Source organism: Pelodiscus sinensis, chromosome 15 (genome assembly GCF_049634645.1).
Source record: "Pelodiscus sinensis isolate JC-2024 chromosome 15, ASM4963464v1, whole genome shotgun sequence".
In the NCBI taxonomy this organism is placed as follows: Eukaryota; Metazoa; Chordata; order Testudines; family Trionychidae; genus Pelodiscus; species Pelodiscus sinensis.
This window is the reverse complement of record NC_134725.1, coordinates 8,345,237-8,360,966: the sequence shown is the minus strand read 5'-3', so window position 1 is coordinate 8,360,966 and position 15,730 is coordinate 8,345,237. Positions and strand designations below refer to the sequence as shown.

General features: G+C 41.9%; 1 protein-coding gene across 10 annotated transcripts in view; it reads right to left on the bottom strand.

Moving 5' to 3' along the window:
• Positions 1–15,730, bottom strand: part of PATZ1 (POZ/BTB and AT hook containing zinc finger 1) — a 29,588-nt gene that overhangs the window by 10,853 nt on the left and 3,005 nt on the right. For 4 of the 10 annotated variants that reach the window (XR_012895938.1, XM_075898049.1, XM_075898047.1 and 1 more), the window contains exons 2-5: positions 13,926–13,989; positions 10,667–10,702; positions 10,016–10,087; positions 5,286–5,457 (exon numbers count right to left, since the gene is read on the bottom strand). Coding sequence is in view for 9 of the 10 variants with exons in the window: in XM_075898049.1 (XP_075754164.1) it covers positions 5,286–5,457; positions 10,016–10,087; positions 10,667–10,702; positions 13,926–13,989 (344 nt within the window). In the remaining variant the exon portion in view is untranslated. The remainder of the gene's footprint in view (positions 1–5,285; positions 5,458–10,015; positions 10,088–10,666; positions 10,703–13,925; positions 13,990–15,730) is intronic. The other 6 variants (XM_075898050.1, XM_075898048.1, XM_075898046.1 and 3 more) reach the window with 4 other exon arrangements.

Genomic DNA, 15,730 nt, shown 5'->3' with positions numbered 1-15,730 from the left:
AATAAGAGATTTCTTCAATGATTCAAAGTGTGATACTGAGTACATTCCATTGGCAAGGAAAATATACATCCTTCCTCTGTAAAAATTCACAACAAATTGAGAAAGAATCAAAGTTGAGTTGTGAGTGAAATGGATGCAGCATACAGATGTGATAATTACACTTCCAACTAGGCTGCAAGCTACTTTGGGATAGAAATCTATGAAAGAGGGTTAGGAAGCAAGAATTTATGTTCAGCTTGCCAGAAATTTCTGCATTAAAGAATTTAGAACAGTTCAAAAGAAGAGAAATGATCCAGATTGGGAACAATCATAACATGATAATCTTTGGTGAGTTCTGTGATTCCACCTGAAGGGAACACTGTAATATATAATGAAAGTTTACATAGTTTCCTGAAAAATGCCTTGATTTCTTCTGTGCATATGATAGATGAAGGGGTGAACCACCCACTTCTACCAAAGCAGTACAAATAAAAGCTACTTCACAGGCAACAGAGATTAAGTGAGCTCTTGAGAAATATCATAGTCCAAGATTTATATAAGGCATAATTATAATTAGGCATGTGTCTACCCTAGTAAAAAATGTGGAGGATCCCCAAGGGATAATCCATCACTTTTTAAATCCTTCCTGAAAACAAACCAAGGTGAGATATAAAAAAATCTTAACAAAAAAATCCCATCTCCTCTACTGCCTTATCTGCATACACATTTCACAGCAAATCCTCCTTCTTCTTACTAGTGCATGCCTTTCAAACATACACAGGAATAGGAAGGAAGCAGCCTATCTTCTCTGGCTGTAATGAACTCTCCCCAAGAAGAATTTCAGGATGCTCCATGTTCATAGAGTCCAAATTGGATATATCTAGAGCAGTGGGCAAATGTTTCCAGCCCCTGGTTTCTACAAGTCACTTCAAGCCCAGCAGGGAGAATGGCAAGAATTCATCCTTCTACCAAAACAATTACAACAAATTCTCAGTCTGAACAGGACACCTCACATAGAAGGGGAGTCCTGTCAGAAGCAGAACCTGTGGCTTTAGTCCACCTACTGGATGCCTGTGGCATGAAAACTGGACATGTACTTAATCAGAAAGTACCTGTCTTATGCAGCACATTCTAATCACTATATCTTATTTTAAAAAACAATACTAAGATTTTCAAAGGAATGTAAAGGTATTTGATGCTTATGTCCTTTAATTTCCTTTGAACCTAAACCCCAACTTAAACCAGTACATAAAATTTCTAAGGATCTTAAAAAAGAGTAAGAGAAAAATATGTAATAATTAGGAAGCTGCAGGTGACTGTTTGATTATCTAAACTAAATAAATTTGACTGGCCTTTAGAAAGAATATTTTAACAATTTTCATCAACTTTTAAACAAGTTGTTGTATTAACTGTCCAGCTAAACAAGCCAATGTTAAAAATGAGCTTACAGAACTTTCTTACAGCAACTTCTAAATATCTCAGCGTCCAATACTTTCTTTATGGCAAAACCATCTCATCCCTATTCTGTGTCATCAAATGGAGCCCCTGCTGACAAGTATCAACAAAATGGCTGCCCCTCAGAGAGAGAAGAGTCCCAGTAACTAAATAGAGATACTGACAGTGACGGTTTTTTGAAAACTGCTTGGAAAACTATTTTTCTTAGTACTTAATATTTCTAATGTCTTATTGCATGACTCCTTTAAAGAACCCCCTACCTACAATGTACAGCTTCCCATACTGAACAAGATTAATTATGAAAGCCAATAATCATTCTAAGCATTAACATCCTAATTATGCAGATCTCCTTGAACTCACTCAGAGGTGGTGATTTTTTAGACTATATTTTTCCATCATATAAGAAAAGAAAATTTAAAAACAGGAAAGATAAAGATGCCCTAGGAGTCTATGAGTAACTGATCTGTGACTGTTATTGTTAAGTTTCAAGTAAAGTCCCCATGATCTTTAGGACAACAAGATGTACATCACTATCTTTTCACAGAAAACTTCTCAGTCTGTAAAGATAAAGCAATAAATTAAGCCCATATTTTCCACCCTCAATGAACACTAAAATATATTTGTAGACACAAGAAAATCTTCCTCATCTGCCCCAGAATATTGGCTTTCTTCCTTCGCAGCTTCAATCTGCCCCCAGATTTATGTGTATTTTAAAAATCTTGGTTTCTTGCTATACAGCTGCCATAGCCAGCATTTAAGATACCGTTCCAAAAAAAACAGTGCATCAAAACACATGTAACGGGGAAGATCAAAATAAACTACTCTTAGCACAATCATCACCACCTCCAGGAAGGAAGAAAAATCCACAGATTCTATAAACAAGAACTCTATCATAATTTCTTAGTCGGAAATTTTCTAGTGTAATTAATTTCATGATGATGTACAATTAGAGGACTTTCAGCCACAATAGTTCATTGTCATCAGACATCTTGAACTCGGGCTTTCAAACTTTTCTGTCATTTTTCACCAATATGTACCCCACTGAGTTCTTAGTATAAGATAATCAACAAGTTCAGTCTCTACCTAAACATTAATAAGTTTATTTCCTTGAAAGTTAACTGAAGACAGTATCTTTATACAGATGAACTATTATTTGATAGTAGAAAACTAATTTTGCAAGAGCCTAATCTCTCTCTCTGATGAAGTCTATGAAGACAGTGAAGTGTAAAAAAAAAGCAGCACTTTAAAAATCTGTCTGCTGTTTTCAATGTTCACTAGACCCCTTCACCTTTCTATACTCTGATAACAGAAGCTTACATTTTATTTAGATTTCTGCTTAAAACTGTATCGGGTAAGTAGCGCTTTTTCATCACCTCACTGTGTGATGGCCAAACCAATGCCTTTGTTTTCCTAGTTGAATTTTTGAGGAGCAGCAGTGACATCCAGTGGCTGCTAGGATGAATCCTAGGCTCTCAATTACCAGATTCATTCCAGTTCCAGTTAACATGAATAATTTTCAATCTGCTATACCATGTTTAACTGAGGGCATAGCAGAAGAGAGCTTGGATCAAGGGCTTCAAGGATTTCCTGGCAAACTGGTATTTCCATGCAAAATCTTAATCCACTCTAAGGACCCAAAAGTTGTTCTCATAGGGTATGTCTACACATAATTTTTACTTCAGGAGAAGGATGCAAATAGCACTGCGCATTTGCCTACTTTCCTCTGGGTTTTTTTCTGGAAGACGCTCTTCCGGCGTTTACCCATGTTTACACGCAGCCAAATTTTGAAATAAACCCCTATTTCAAAAGACCCCTGTAAACATCATTGTAGAAGGAATAAGGGGTCTTTCGAAACAGAGGTTTATTTAGAAATTCGGCTGCATGAAGACACAGGTAAATATCAGAAGAGCGTCTTCCAAAAAAAAAAAAAAAACCCACAACGGAGGAAGTATGCAAATGCACAGCGCTATTTGCATCCCTCCTCCGAAATAAAAATTGTGTGTAGACATACCAAAAGTGAGCAATGGTTCTTTCATAATTTAACAAGTCACTCACTACTCATCTTTATGCATTCTAACCACTCGACTGTTTCTCTCCTGCACACTGACCTAAACTTTCAACTATGTAACAACTATATTCTCTCAAATATCAGCTCCCTTCAACTAAACAAAAAAGCAGTCCCATAACTGACAGTGGCTGCCTCCAACACACCAAAAGGTGTTCCCTACACATGAAACCAACCCATTCAACAACCTAACAGATTTTACTTTACCTAACACCAAGTAAATTTCACACAAAAACTTCTCTTACCTGTAATAATTATCAGTTATTAGTAGGTACACTTCAAAGAGTAGCAAAGTATTGGTCAGGGTTCTGTGCAAACAATAAACCAATGTATATCTAGACACGAGAAGTAGGAGACAAGTGTCTCTAGAGGCCAGAAAATACAATGCTTTGGATACAATACCTGGATCGGTCCTCTCCTTGTGAGCTGGAGTCTCTTTACTTCCTACCTCTTCATTCTGAGGATCACTAACTTTATGCTCCCTAGTCAGGTGAATTATCTGAGGAAATCCTCTACTGGGCATCTTTTCACCTTTCTTGAGAACCCCCTGTTGTGCCACTGCTGCTAACAAAAGCGTGAAGACATGCACAAGTATCTTTTTGTTCACCTAGCACCAGCTGCATATTCTCTATTACAATCTACAGCCTTCTTCTGAAGTAGTGTTTTTACGTCAGTATTTTAAGCCTCTTGTCAGACAGTCTGATTTTAGACTCTATTGCTCTTTAACTTCCTTCTTCTAGAAGATTTGTCCTGTTTATCCATGGCTTACCTTCAGGTCCCATGCTACCTACTAGCTATGTAAAAACCGCCTAAAATAGTTAACCGGTTAAACACGGGCAGCAGAGGACTGTTGTTTCTGCCCGCTGGGCCCTCCGATTAACCGGTAACCTTTTACATCTCAACATCTTCAGGCTTTCCTCCCTAATTTGTGGAAAGTATGTATGTAACAGAAAAGTTTAGCTTAGCTTTGTTTTAGAAATGAAAATTTGTTTCGGGCTCTTTTTCTTACAAAGCCAACTTTGTAAATGTAAACCAACACAAACCAATTTCCAGGGTTCAAACGAGAGAGCAGCTGAACGCCACTTCTAATGCAGGAGGCTAAGAGGGGACCACAATATCACATATACTTCTGTAAAATGAAACCAAAGAGTCTTCTCACATGCCCTCCCCAGAGTAATTAGTCCAGCCTGGTGATAGCAAACAGGTGCACAGGGCAGGGGCACACTGTCCTGGCAGAATACTGTGAATTTCCCGGTGGACTGTCGTGTCCGCACGCCGTTGCCCCTCACTCCGAGCGGCTCCACCTCCACACTGCAGAGCCCGACCCACTGCCTGCGCCACACACCAGACACGACGCAGGGAGCAGGTCTTGAGGGGCATGCAGGTGTGACGTCATGGGGAGGGCCATTCTCAACCCATTTCCTGGGCCTATTTTGATTGCCAGTACGCTCCTGGCACAGGGATTTGCATCATGGCAAGCAGGGACAGGATATTTTGCTGAGATGTGGGAGGGAGATTTGGCAAAAAATTGTTTATAGATCTATGCAAAAATGCCAAGCTCTGCATTTAATTTAAATTTAATCAGAGAAGGAATATTAAGCAGCCAGTGATGTCCAAAGGTCAGGTCAATACCTCTATCAGTTTCAAGACGTTTATTGTTCAATGAGGAAAACAACCAGGGAAGCTACGGTATGATTTTTTTTTCTGTTACAGATAGCATCAGCGAATTTAGCTTTTTCTCTGCCATGCACCACCCCCCTGAAATAGAGAGAGAGCTCATCGTTACCTCGGTTACAGATAGTGCAGAAGTTGCTTGGTCCTTCACTGTGTTTCTTCAAATGATCTGCCATGTACGCTGCCCGCAAATACTTTCCACACACCTGGCATGGAACTTTGTCTTCATGGCATGCTAGGTGAGAGCGCAGTCGGTCACGGGTGGCAAAGGAGGCATTACAAGTCTGCCGGTAGGAGAACAGCATTAGCCACCAATTCGCGGCATGTCACTATATTAGCAATCTATAATAAGTAACCCCCACCAGAATCCTGCATAGGAACACAGGCAACAGTAGCACGAGTTAATTTTCCCGAACTGGTTACCATCATACTGCACAAGTTGCACTGTTACTGCTCAAAAAGGAGCAGGGCCCAGGATTAGTGGTTGGACAGACAGACAGACACAATACAGTTTGCAAAATCTGAATAAAACTTCAGGTTTAAAATGTCTCAGCTTCTCACTGAAATCTGGTAATACAAACAGATCTGCCATTGTCCTTCTTTGTCACATCTGACTCTATCCTAGTTCATTTCATAGTGACATCAGTGTCACATAGAACAGGTTCACCTCAACACTGCTATCTCTTGCCTGCATTCGCTTTGTCTCTATGGTTCCCCCAGCACCCCCAATGACGTACAGAGCATCAGAGAATTGAAAGCAAGCCGAAACTGACAGGATCACAAAGGGCACTACAGAAGGAGAACCATGTTGACATCATATCAGCTGGGAGACCTCAGAACGGCAGTGTACTAGGGATGTTAAATATCGGTTAATTGAATAGTTGATTAATCTCATGAATTCGTATTGGTTACTCTACTATTCTACAGTTCCTGGGGGTGGGAGCCCCCGCCACACTGTGCTGCTGCCTCTATCAGCATGGGGCGCCAGGTGGGAGTTGGTCCGCAAGGGGAGCCAGTTTAAAAACCAGCTCCCCTCATGGATCGGCTGCCTGTCACTCCACGCGGCTGCCTGTCACTCCATGCTGCTGCCTCTGATACTGAGGCAGCAGCACAGGGTAACAGCAGCCTCAGTCCGAGGGGTGGGGTATGAACTCCTGGACACACCATGAGCCAGAACTGAGCCAGGCTGCCTATAACGCGTGTAGTCTATAGCAGGGGTCTCCAAACTACGGCCCGCGGGCCGGATGCGGCCCGCGAGGCCCTCTCATCCGGCCCGTGGAGACTGTGACGGGGAAGAAACTCCCCGCACTAACAGCCCCTCCCCTGGAGAAGCGCCGAGCGGCGCAGTGCCGTGGAGCTGGGGCGGGGAAGAAACTCCCCACACTGACAGCCCCTCCCCCGGAGAAGCGCCGAGCGGCGCAGTGCAGCGGAGCCCAGGGGAAAGCCCACGGGGAGGGGAGCGAGGGCGCACAGCCACAGGCGCGGCAGGCGAGGAAGGCGGCAGGACCCAGGAGGAGAAGGGGCAGGGACGCCAGGGTGAGCGGCACGCCCCGTGCGTGCCGGCTCAAAAGGGGGAGGGGCCGGAAGGACAGGGGCGGCCGGCACTCACTTTCTTTTGGGCAGGCAGCCAGGAGAGGGAAGCCGGAGGAGCCAGCGGGACGGAGGAGGGACTCTGGACCCGCGCAGCCCTTGCCCTGGGCAGCGAGACTCCCCGGCCGGGGGTGCGGGGGATCGGAGCCGCCAACGGACGGCCACACGCCCTGCGGACCGACGGCCGAGCCCGGGCTCTGCGCGTCCCTCACAGCAAGAGGGGTTGGGACTTGGCGTGGACAATTGCTCCCTATTGGCCAGTGCGTTCTTATCCTATTGGCTAGCTCTCTCATGAGGTCACTAGTGGGCTGGGCTCTATTTTGGCATCCAGGAAACAATTTCACCATTCACACTAATACAGGTGTTCATGTGTAGTGTATCAATGTGTTATTAAATAATAACTGAATAAAATAATATTAAATAAATAATTTAAAACAACATCCATGTTTTGATTGTTTTTTATTTGGACCTCAAGTGTGTAGTCGGCCCCCGAACTGCTGTTTGATAGTTAATGCGGCCCTCGGGCAGAAAAGTTTGGAGACCCCTGGTCTATAGCATTAACCTAGAAGCTTTTGCTTCTTGGTTACTCTATAGAACAGTAGAGTAACCGATAAGTAACCTACTGTGTACTGAGAATGTTAACAAGCATCTGTGAACATGGTTAACTGATAAGTCGGGGCTTATCAGTTAACCATCACAGTTACACATATATACCCCTGCCGCCTTTGTGTCAGAGGTGGGGAGAGGGAAGCAGGAGCTGGTATGTGTGGGGAGCAGTCTCTTCCAGAGCTGCCTCCCCCTCTGCAGAAGTAGGAGCATGGGGGAGGGGCATGTGGGAACCAGTGCTTGGGAGAAGCCAGCTACTCGTGAGTATCTGCTCTCATGGGGCCACCTGCCCCTTGTGCTGCTGCCTCTCTATCAGAGGCAGCAAGAGTGGGGGAGGGGAAAAGGGCTATAGGATGGAGAGGTTAGCAGGGTGTAGGGACTCAAAAGGAGCTGGCACATGAGGGAAACTGGCTTATAAGCCGACTTCCCATGTACACTGTCTTCCACGGAAGCACCTGCCAGAGGCAGCAAAGTGGGGGGTACAGGCAGGAGCCAGTAGGCGCATGGAAGTTGTCTTTTAAGCTGGCTCCCTGAGCATGCCAACTTCGGTCGAGATGCCTTCCTCCCCCTCCCCAGTATCTCCCACAGAGGCAGCAGTGTGGGGGGTGGAGTGGGGAGCAGGTGGGAACTGGTACATGTAGGAAGCCGGCTTTCAAGCTGGCTTCCCACGCTTACCAGCTCCCATGGGCCGCCTGCCCCCTGTGCTGCTGCCTCTGAATCAAAGGCAGCAGCGGGGGGATGGGTGAGGCAGGCAAGAGGCAGTGCTCACCAGCTCCCTCTGAGTGTAAAAGTATAACTTCAAAAAAATTCAGTAGTTACATTTATTTGAGTAAACGTGTATTTTAATATCCCTACTGTGTACTCTGTTTGCACGAGATATCTTGGTCTCTGTTATGGTGTCATACTCCAGTTATTACTACATAACAAGATTAATGTAGGGTAAAAACAACAACATTCTATACTAAAATAACTATACACATCAGCCTTGCAAAATTCTACTTGCCCATTCACCCCCGGGAAATAATTTAACAGATGAGAAAAACCTCCCTCCCCATCTCTCATCATCATCATCATCATCTTAGCAGAGGATAGGCAAGCAGATTTTGTGCTTGGGCTATAATGTTTTTGACAATTGTGCAAGGCTGATCATAGCAGCAGCAGCATATGCATTAAAGCAGTCGAATCTTTGCCAAAAAGGAACATAAGTTTTTTTTTATCTAAACACATTGCTCGCCAATGGAGGATAGAAAAAACCAGAAATATCAGAGTGACTAGACCAGGCGGATGAAAGTAACAAATTCAAGACTGCGCAGTGACTAACTAATAACTGAGACACATGGTTAATACCACAGCTCCCTTAGGAGATTTTAGTAATCCAGTAAGTGTTCTGGGGAATGGGAATTTTGGCTCTCTGTCATATCAGGAATGAGTGCTTTACTTTTTAGGCAGCTATTTCACTGGAAAGCAGATTTTGTTAAGATAACATAATTACTGCACTGCAATTACAATATAGTATCTTAAAATAAGTGAAAGTGGCAATACAATAGAGGGTCATGTGTAGAATTTTATGTAGATCTCCCTAGCTGTTTGATCCTAAGCCCACTGAAGTTATTTGAAAGGAGTGTACTAACTTCAGTAAGCATTTGCTCAAGCTCAAAGGGTCAGTCCTGGGAGGTGCTAAGTACTCCTGATCTTCCACTGACTTTATTTCAGTGGAAGCTGTGGGTACTCTGCACCAAACAGAACACTCAGTAACTTGCAGGATCGGTGCCTAATATAGTTTTAAAAACAGTTACACAAATATGGATTGATGTGATATATGGAATTTCACTGGCCTCACTAGAGAAAGACTCCTATATGACAAATGACCGGGTTGGGGGGGGGGGGGGAATTTCATTACATTAAAAGGGATTTCTCCTCATATGAACTCTCAGGACACAGCGCTGAGCAAAATAGGTGTAGCTTTCATTTAGCAAAATGTTTCTGGAAACAAGTCATTAAATCAAGATTCCAACAACAAATCAACCTGTTGGAGGTAAAGTCTGTGTGTGTTCCTGAGCAGTAGAGTATGAAAGTAAAAAGCTCTATCACCAATAATTCAATATCAAGTGACAGCAAGCTTGTATATGAACGTAGTGGGAATATCTGGGCATCAGTTCTATTACAGATAAACCACACAACTCCTTGTGTGTTAGAATTAAAACCATCATCTATCCTACACTAAGCAGATCAAGTGGAAAGTCTACAGTGAGAGTAATACAGTCATATTTCTGTTTGTTTATCGGACTTGCTGCCTGCCAATTTGTATAGAGTCCATTCCCGGATAAGCTATGTACTATCAGTAAAAAAAAAAAAAAAAAAAAAAAAAAAGTCTTAAAAAAAAAAAAAGGTCCATTTGAGAAAGCAAAAACCAGTGTAGCTGAATCATACAAGGGAGACAGGCCAGGTTTGGAGAAAACCTCTTACAGTTAATATTAGTTAATGTTTGTAAAAGGCATTACAGATGTAAAGTGCTAAATATTTATTATTAATTGTTATTAATAATAAAGGAAAACTCCAGTGCTTTCCTACAAACATTGCACAGGTAGATAAATAGACCAAAAAAGAATATATAAAAAGTTTAAAATAACATTGTTTAAGAAATACCTCTTGAAGTTTCAACTTTTCTATGGCTGTGGATGTCTCTGAGCTTATTCCATGGTGGCTGCCATTTTCCTGCTAATAGGCAGGAAGTAAGAGAAATTAGGACAGGAAGAAACTCATTCTGCATTGAAATCAAGGGGGAAAGCACTGGATTTGGAGCGCCAATTGTAGGTAAATTTCATTAAATGGATTTTATTTGTATTGTTCAAATGTAGTTTGATTTTTAACAACTTGCATTTTCTCGTTTGTCTGAATTGCCAGATGTTACCTAGAACTGTCAGCTGATGGAGGACAATTTGAGGACAATTTCCCTGAGAAATAACGAATCTCTGATTTCACTCCCCCAATCTTTGCCTGCTATTTCAGTCCACAGTATTTTCAAACATCATTCCTCCCACCCTGCAGCCTGACATTACCAATTCCTACAAAGTAATCCAATCAGCAGCTCAAGTACCCACCTCAGGACTCAGGGCAGCAACCTGAACTATCCCATTACCGCCAGCAAACTGACTTACCCCTTCTCCCATGTCAAGCACTTAATTGACAGATTAAAAAAAAAAATCAGATGTTACCAGGGAGAAAAGCATCCAGAGTTCCATTTGGCGTCTGCCTTGGACACCAAAGCAACTTATTGGATCCAATTTCTCAGATTACCTGGCTCTGTAGAGGACTTCCTTCCCCACTCGGCGTCTGTTTTAAGAGGAAGTAAAAAAGTGGAATCAGATGCTTGTCTATAGAGACAAGCTCTCTTTTTAAACGAGGCAAGATAGCGCTGTGTGCTGGTTAGTCCTGAGAGTGACCACTATGTGTGGCATTTAGCACATAACCACCTCCTTCTCTCCACAGCTTCATTTTAGCTGCCCTGAAGTTATCTTGCCAGCTCCCGATTTGTGCTGATGGTCAAGAATGCACAGTGCTACGATATTACAGCAACCTTGGCACCTTGCTGGTTTGCAAAGATGCATGAAAGGACTCAAGTACAGATTGTATAGCATGGATCAGAAGAATATCTTTAAGATAGAGGAATCTGGAAAACACTTTTTGCTTTGTCAAAACAGTATTTCTCTTATTTAATTAAAGATGGTTCAAGAATCTGTGTAATTTATATACAGCGCTCTTTTGAGAATTGCGTTAACTTCCACTAGACACACATTTCAAGGAAAAATGGTGTTGGGATATGGAAAAATAACATGCCAATATTGAGCTATTCACCATAGTGCTGAAACTTGGCGACTAAGAAAGATAATTCTATAGAAGGGAAAGTCATTGCTCGGAAGAAACTAGACTGAAAGCCATTCATATATATTTCAGATATGAAACAAATTTAGAGCACAGTTTTCCAGAAAGTATCCTTTTTGTGGTGTGGATCTCTGTGCATGTGAGAGATGTGTGTGTCTGCGGGGAAACTTCATAATTCTTATAGGGTGTCGCCAAGTAGTTTCTGCTAAGATATGTAGCAGGTGTTCAGCAAACCTTCTACACCTTGTTTATATTAAATATAATGGCAACATTAATTTTGAACAATTAAGCAGTCAAAAGTCAATCATAAGCTACTGCTGAATTCGCTACCTCAATTCTGTCATCATTCTAATAACAGTTAATTACGCCATTTTATTATACAATACCTTGCTGCACTTCCTACAGTTCTAGAGATAGGAGATTATTCTAATACATTGTGCTAATTGTAATCCATATATGTAAAAGGGAAGAGTTAAGTTTGTCAAACCTTAACTTTCATATTTATGTTGAGTGCTCCATGCATCCTTAAATTTCCATGAATTAAGTTAACATTTAATAAGAAACAAAAGAAAATTTCTCTGTTAGGCTACGTCTATGCCGCAGAGCTATTTCGGGATACCAGAAGTATCCCAAAATAGCTATTCCACATCTTTTGAGCATACCTGTTATTTGGAAATATAATAGGTTTGCTATTCCAATGTCCCTGGAAACTTCCTTTCACGTGGATTAAGGAACGTTTCGGAATACCACTTTATTTCTAAATTACTTTGAAATGAGCTACGCAATTTGCGTAGAGCAAATGATGTAGCTCATGTCGAGGTAAGGGTGCAGTGCAGACCCACCCTTATAGCTTATCAGTGTTATTTGTCAACTGCACATTTTCTGTAAGTTTCACACCAGCTGGCCAAAGACTGATGAGTTTCTGCCAGCATTGCAGGCTGAGTAAACATGTCAATATGTCAAGGATGTAAAATCCTGTTTAATTAACCGGATAACTAGGGAAAGATAACTAGGGAAACGTTCAGTTTACTGGTTGACTGATTAAATGGGGACAATCAGGTGGACCATTCCATCCTGCTGAGCTGGAGCAGCCGAGTGGTCCTCACACCTCAGGCAGGGGTTGCGCCAATCCAGCTGCTCCAGCTCTGCCGGGGTGCTAGTGCCTAGCCCAAGTGGGCTGGGAATCACCAGTCTTATAGGGAGTGGGTGGAGGGAGTAAAGGCAGAAGGGGAGGGGCAAGGACTGCCTATTAAGCCCTCTAGCAGCAGCTGGTTATGGACAGAGTGCTGTTTCTGGGCAACAGTTAACCATTATCCATTAAGCATAACCCATTAAACATGATACTTACCGGGTAACTGGTTACCCGTTCACATCCCTACCATATGTGTGTATGTTTATATTACATTATATATCCATTATATAATATACACATACATACTTTATATGCACAAATATGTAAGTGTGCATTTAAAAAATAAAGACATTCTCACTGCGTATAACTAGACACCTTGTTTTTATGAAAAGTGTGTTTTGGGAATTTTTCTGATTTAAACTGATCTATAGTGTTATATCAACTTAAGAAACTTAAGCCAAATTAAGACTTAAGATAAGTTTGAGCTATTTAATTGCCTTGAAGGCCTTATGGCCTGATTTTCAAAGCTCGCACAACTCCCAGTGAGATCAACAGAAGCCTTTAGGCACTCTACATCTCTGAAAATCTGCTCATTGGATTACTTGAAACTACACGCACATTCCAAAATCCCCCACAATTTGGAAGAAAAACAGGGACACATGTCAGGAGACAGAAAATGCAGGGTGAGGTGCAATAGTCAGACAGGATGGGGTTAGAATTTTGTAGACTGGAAAAATTTCTCCCCCACCCTCTGACTTCAAAGAAAACTGAAGGGATTTTGCTCTGACTTTCTGAAAAATTCACCTTCCTTCAGAGAACAAACATGGAAAATTTTAGCCCAAGAGGCATATATTTCAGAAAGTTAGAGTGTGTGAGGACAAGGTCTTGTAATGGAAACTCTTTTGCTCAGGTGCCTGTTAACCATTCTCCCACCCACCTCACAAATGGTTAATTTTAAAAAAAACTGTAATGGAAGACTTATTGTCTTACTGTAAAGAACTATAAACTGATATTAAACTGAATATTTCAAAGAATACTATGCTGGCATCACCCAAACACTTGCTGAAAAAAAGCTTGAAGTTTTGCTCAGTGCAATGTTCTGAAAGCTATGTACAAAGAGCTTCACAGGAAGTGAAGTTAAACAACTGTAATTGAAACTATTAAAAAACTGAAATCTGAATTTGAGTCTCTTGTTAGTGGCCACTGAACTACAGAAGAGAAAAGGGGCATCATTTGAGACAGCCAAGGACAAAGCAGCAGGGTAAGATTTCCAGGGTGTGGACTGTGATAGAGCAGCAAAAAAGAACATCTGGTAGAGGGGGAGGGGAGGCAGTAGGACCAGAGCAGCAGGAGATGACAACAGGGAGCGGTGGGGGGAGGGTAAAGAGAAGACCGAACATGATTAGTTACAAACATATTTATCTCCATGCATACATACATGATATTTCTAACAATGTTTGATCATTCTTTACACACACATACATTCATTGTCCCTTTTTAAAACAAAAAGATATTAACCCTCTTTTATACCCCGGCTCCTACCTGACACTTATGAGGTCTCTCCGACGTGTGCACTTGTTTGATGTGCCCATTCAAGTGATCTGGCCTTAAAAAAATATATACATATTTATATGTGTGTATGTATACACACATACACATTTCAAAATAAACCATAAAATTAAAAGCTACTATTGCGCGCGCGCACACACACACACACACACACACACACACACACACACACACACACACACACACACACACACACACAACACTCTCTCTCTCTCTCTCTCTCTCTTACTTACTTCAAAACAATAAAATTAAAAGCTACTATTGCATCCACTCCAAGAAAAGTTCTCTCTGGACTCCAGATTATTCAAGCAACCTACTATATTTTACTTGATTACACAGAGATCAGAAACAGTTAGAGGTTTACTCTGATTAATATCCTGCCCTCCCTCTGCAAGGAGATGTTTTCTAATCCAAGAATTCAGAAAGTCTAGGTTAAAGTGTTCACATTGGGTTGTGTACAGTTGGACTTCTAAATTCATATTTCGACACCAAAATCTAAGTGATTCAGTGTGCGAAGCACTGAACGTTTTTATAGTCAAGCCATCTTGGTCTAGGTGTTCAAACATGGACTTAGGAATTCAACTTTTAGTGCCCCAGGACGAACAATTTGGCACTAAGTTCTACTTTTCTGTTTCAATTTCCTCCTCTATAACATGGAAAAATATTGTGCTCTCTCACAACTATGCTGTGATGCATAATTTATGTTTGTAAAATACTTTGAGGGACTCAGAAGGTACTACAGAAGAGCAAATTATTATTGAAAGAAGTCATTCCATTCCCCAAAATGTGTAAAGCTTGTTTTGAAGGAGGGAAGCCTGAATAGCTAATGATTTTCCTAGTGGGTGTTTCTCTGGGTGGGAAGAAAGCTTTTCATTGTATGAGGCCAAAGCTGCTTGAAAACTAATTCTCTTCCTCTCCTCCCCCAACTTTCTAGTCTTAGCCAATCAGAGAGAGCTGGGTGGAATTCATGCTTTGGAGACAGAGTTAACGCCACAGTTAAGCTGTTAAACCTGATGCTTGGGCAGGTGGGCTGGGGCTGTTTAGCTGGAAAGACTAGTCAGAGGTTTAAAGTCCTAGTACAGGTGTGGAGAACTTTTTTAGGGCCAGGAGCCAGTGACCCACAGAAAAATCAGTTGGGGGCTGCACACAAGTGAGAAGCAAAGTGAAAAGCAGCTGACTTAGAAGGAGGACACCCCTCCCCCCTTCTCCCTTGCACAGCAGAGCCTAGAAGGGCCAAGGCTAGATTTTGTGCGCTTCAGCCTTATGGGTGGGTGACAGGGGAGCTGGATTACCAGCGCAGGATCCCCAATGCAGGGAGTCACTGAGCCTGAGGGGCCGAATTCAGGTAAGCTGGGGGCCAGATACAACCCCCAGGCCTGAGGTTCCTCACCCGTCCTAGTACATACCTCTGAACTTCAGGGATGCCCCTTGAATCAATCCTTGAACTATAGGCATACTGCAAAATTAAACATCACACTTCTATCTGATTTAACAACTTTTGTAAAACAGTTAAGATTACTAAAACTAGAAGGCTAGAGGAAATACAGATCCTCTATTTTTCAGATTTTTATTTTATGAAGGCATATAAACATTTTCAATGTTTCCTTTTGAAGACCCTGTCTTTCTGAACTCAATGAGAGCACTGAGTTTTCTGGACATCAAGAAATCAGTCAGTTACTTTACATTATGTCTGAAAATCTTTCAACACAGCAACAGCAGGGAGTTTTTCCTCTTTTTTTTAAGCGTATTTGGAAAATATAAACTGGCAAGGGGTGTCA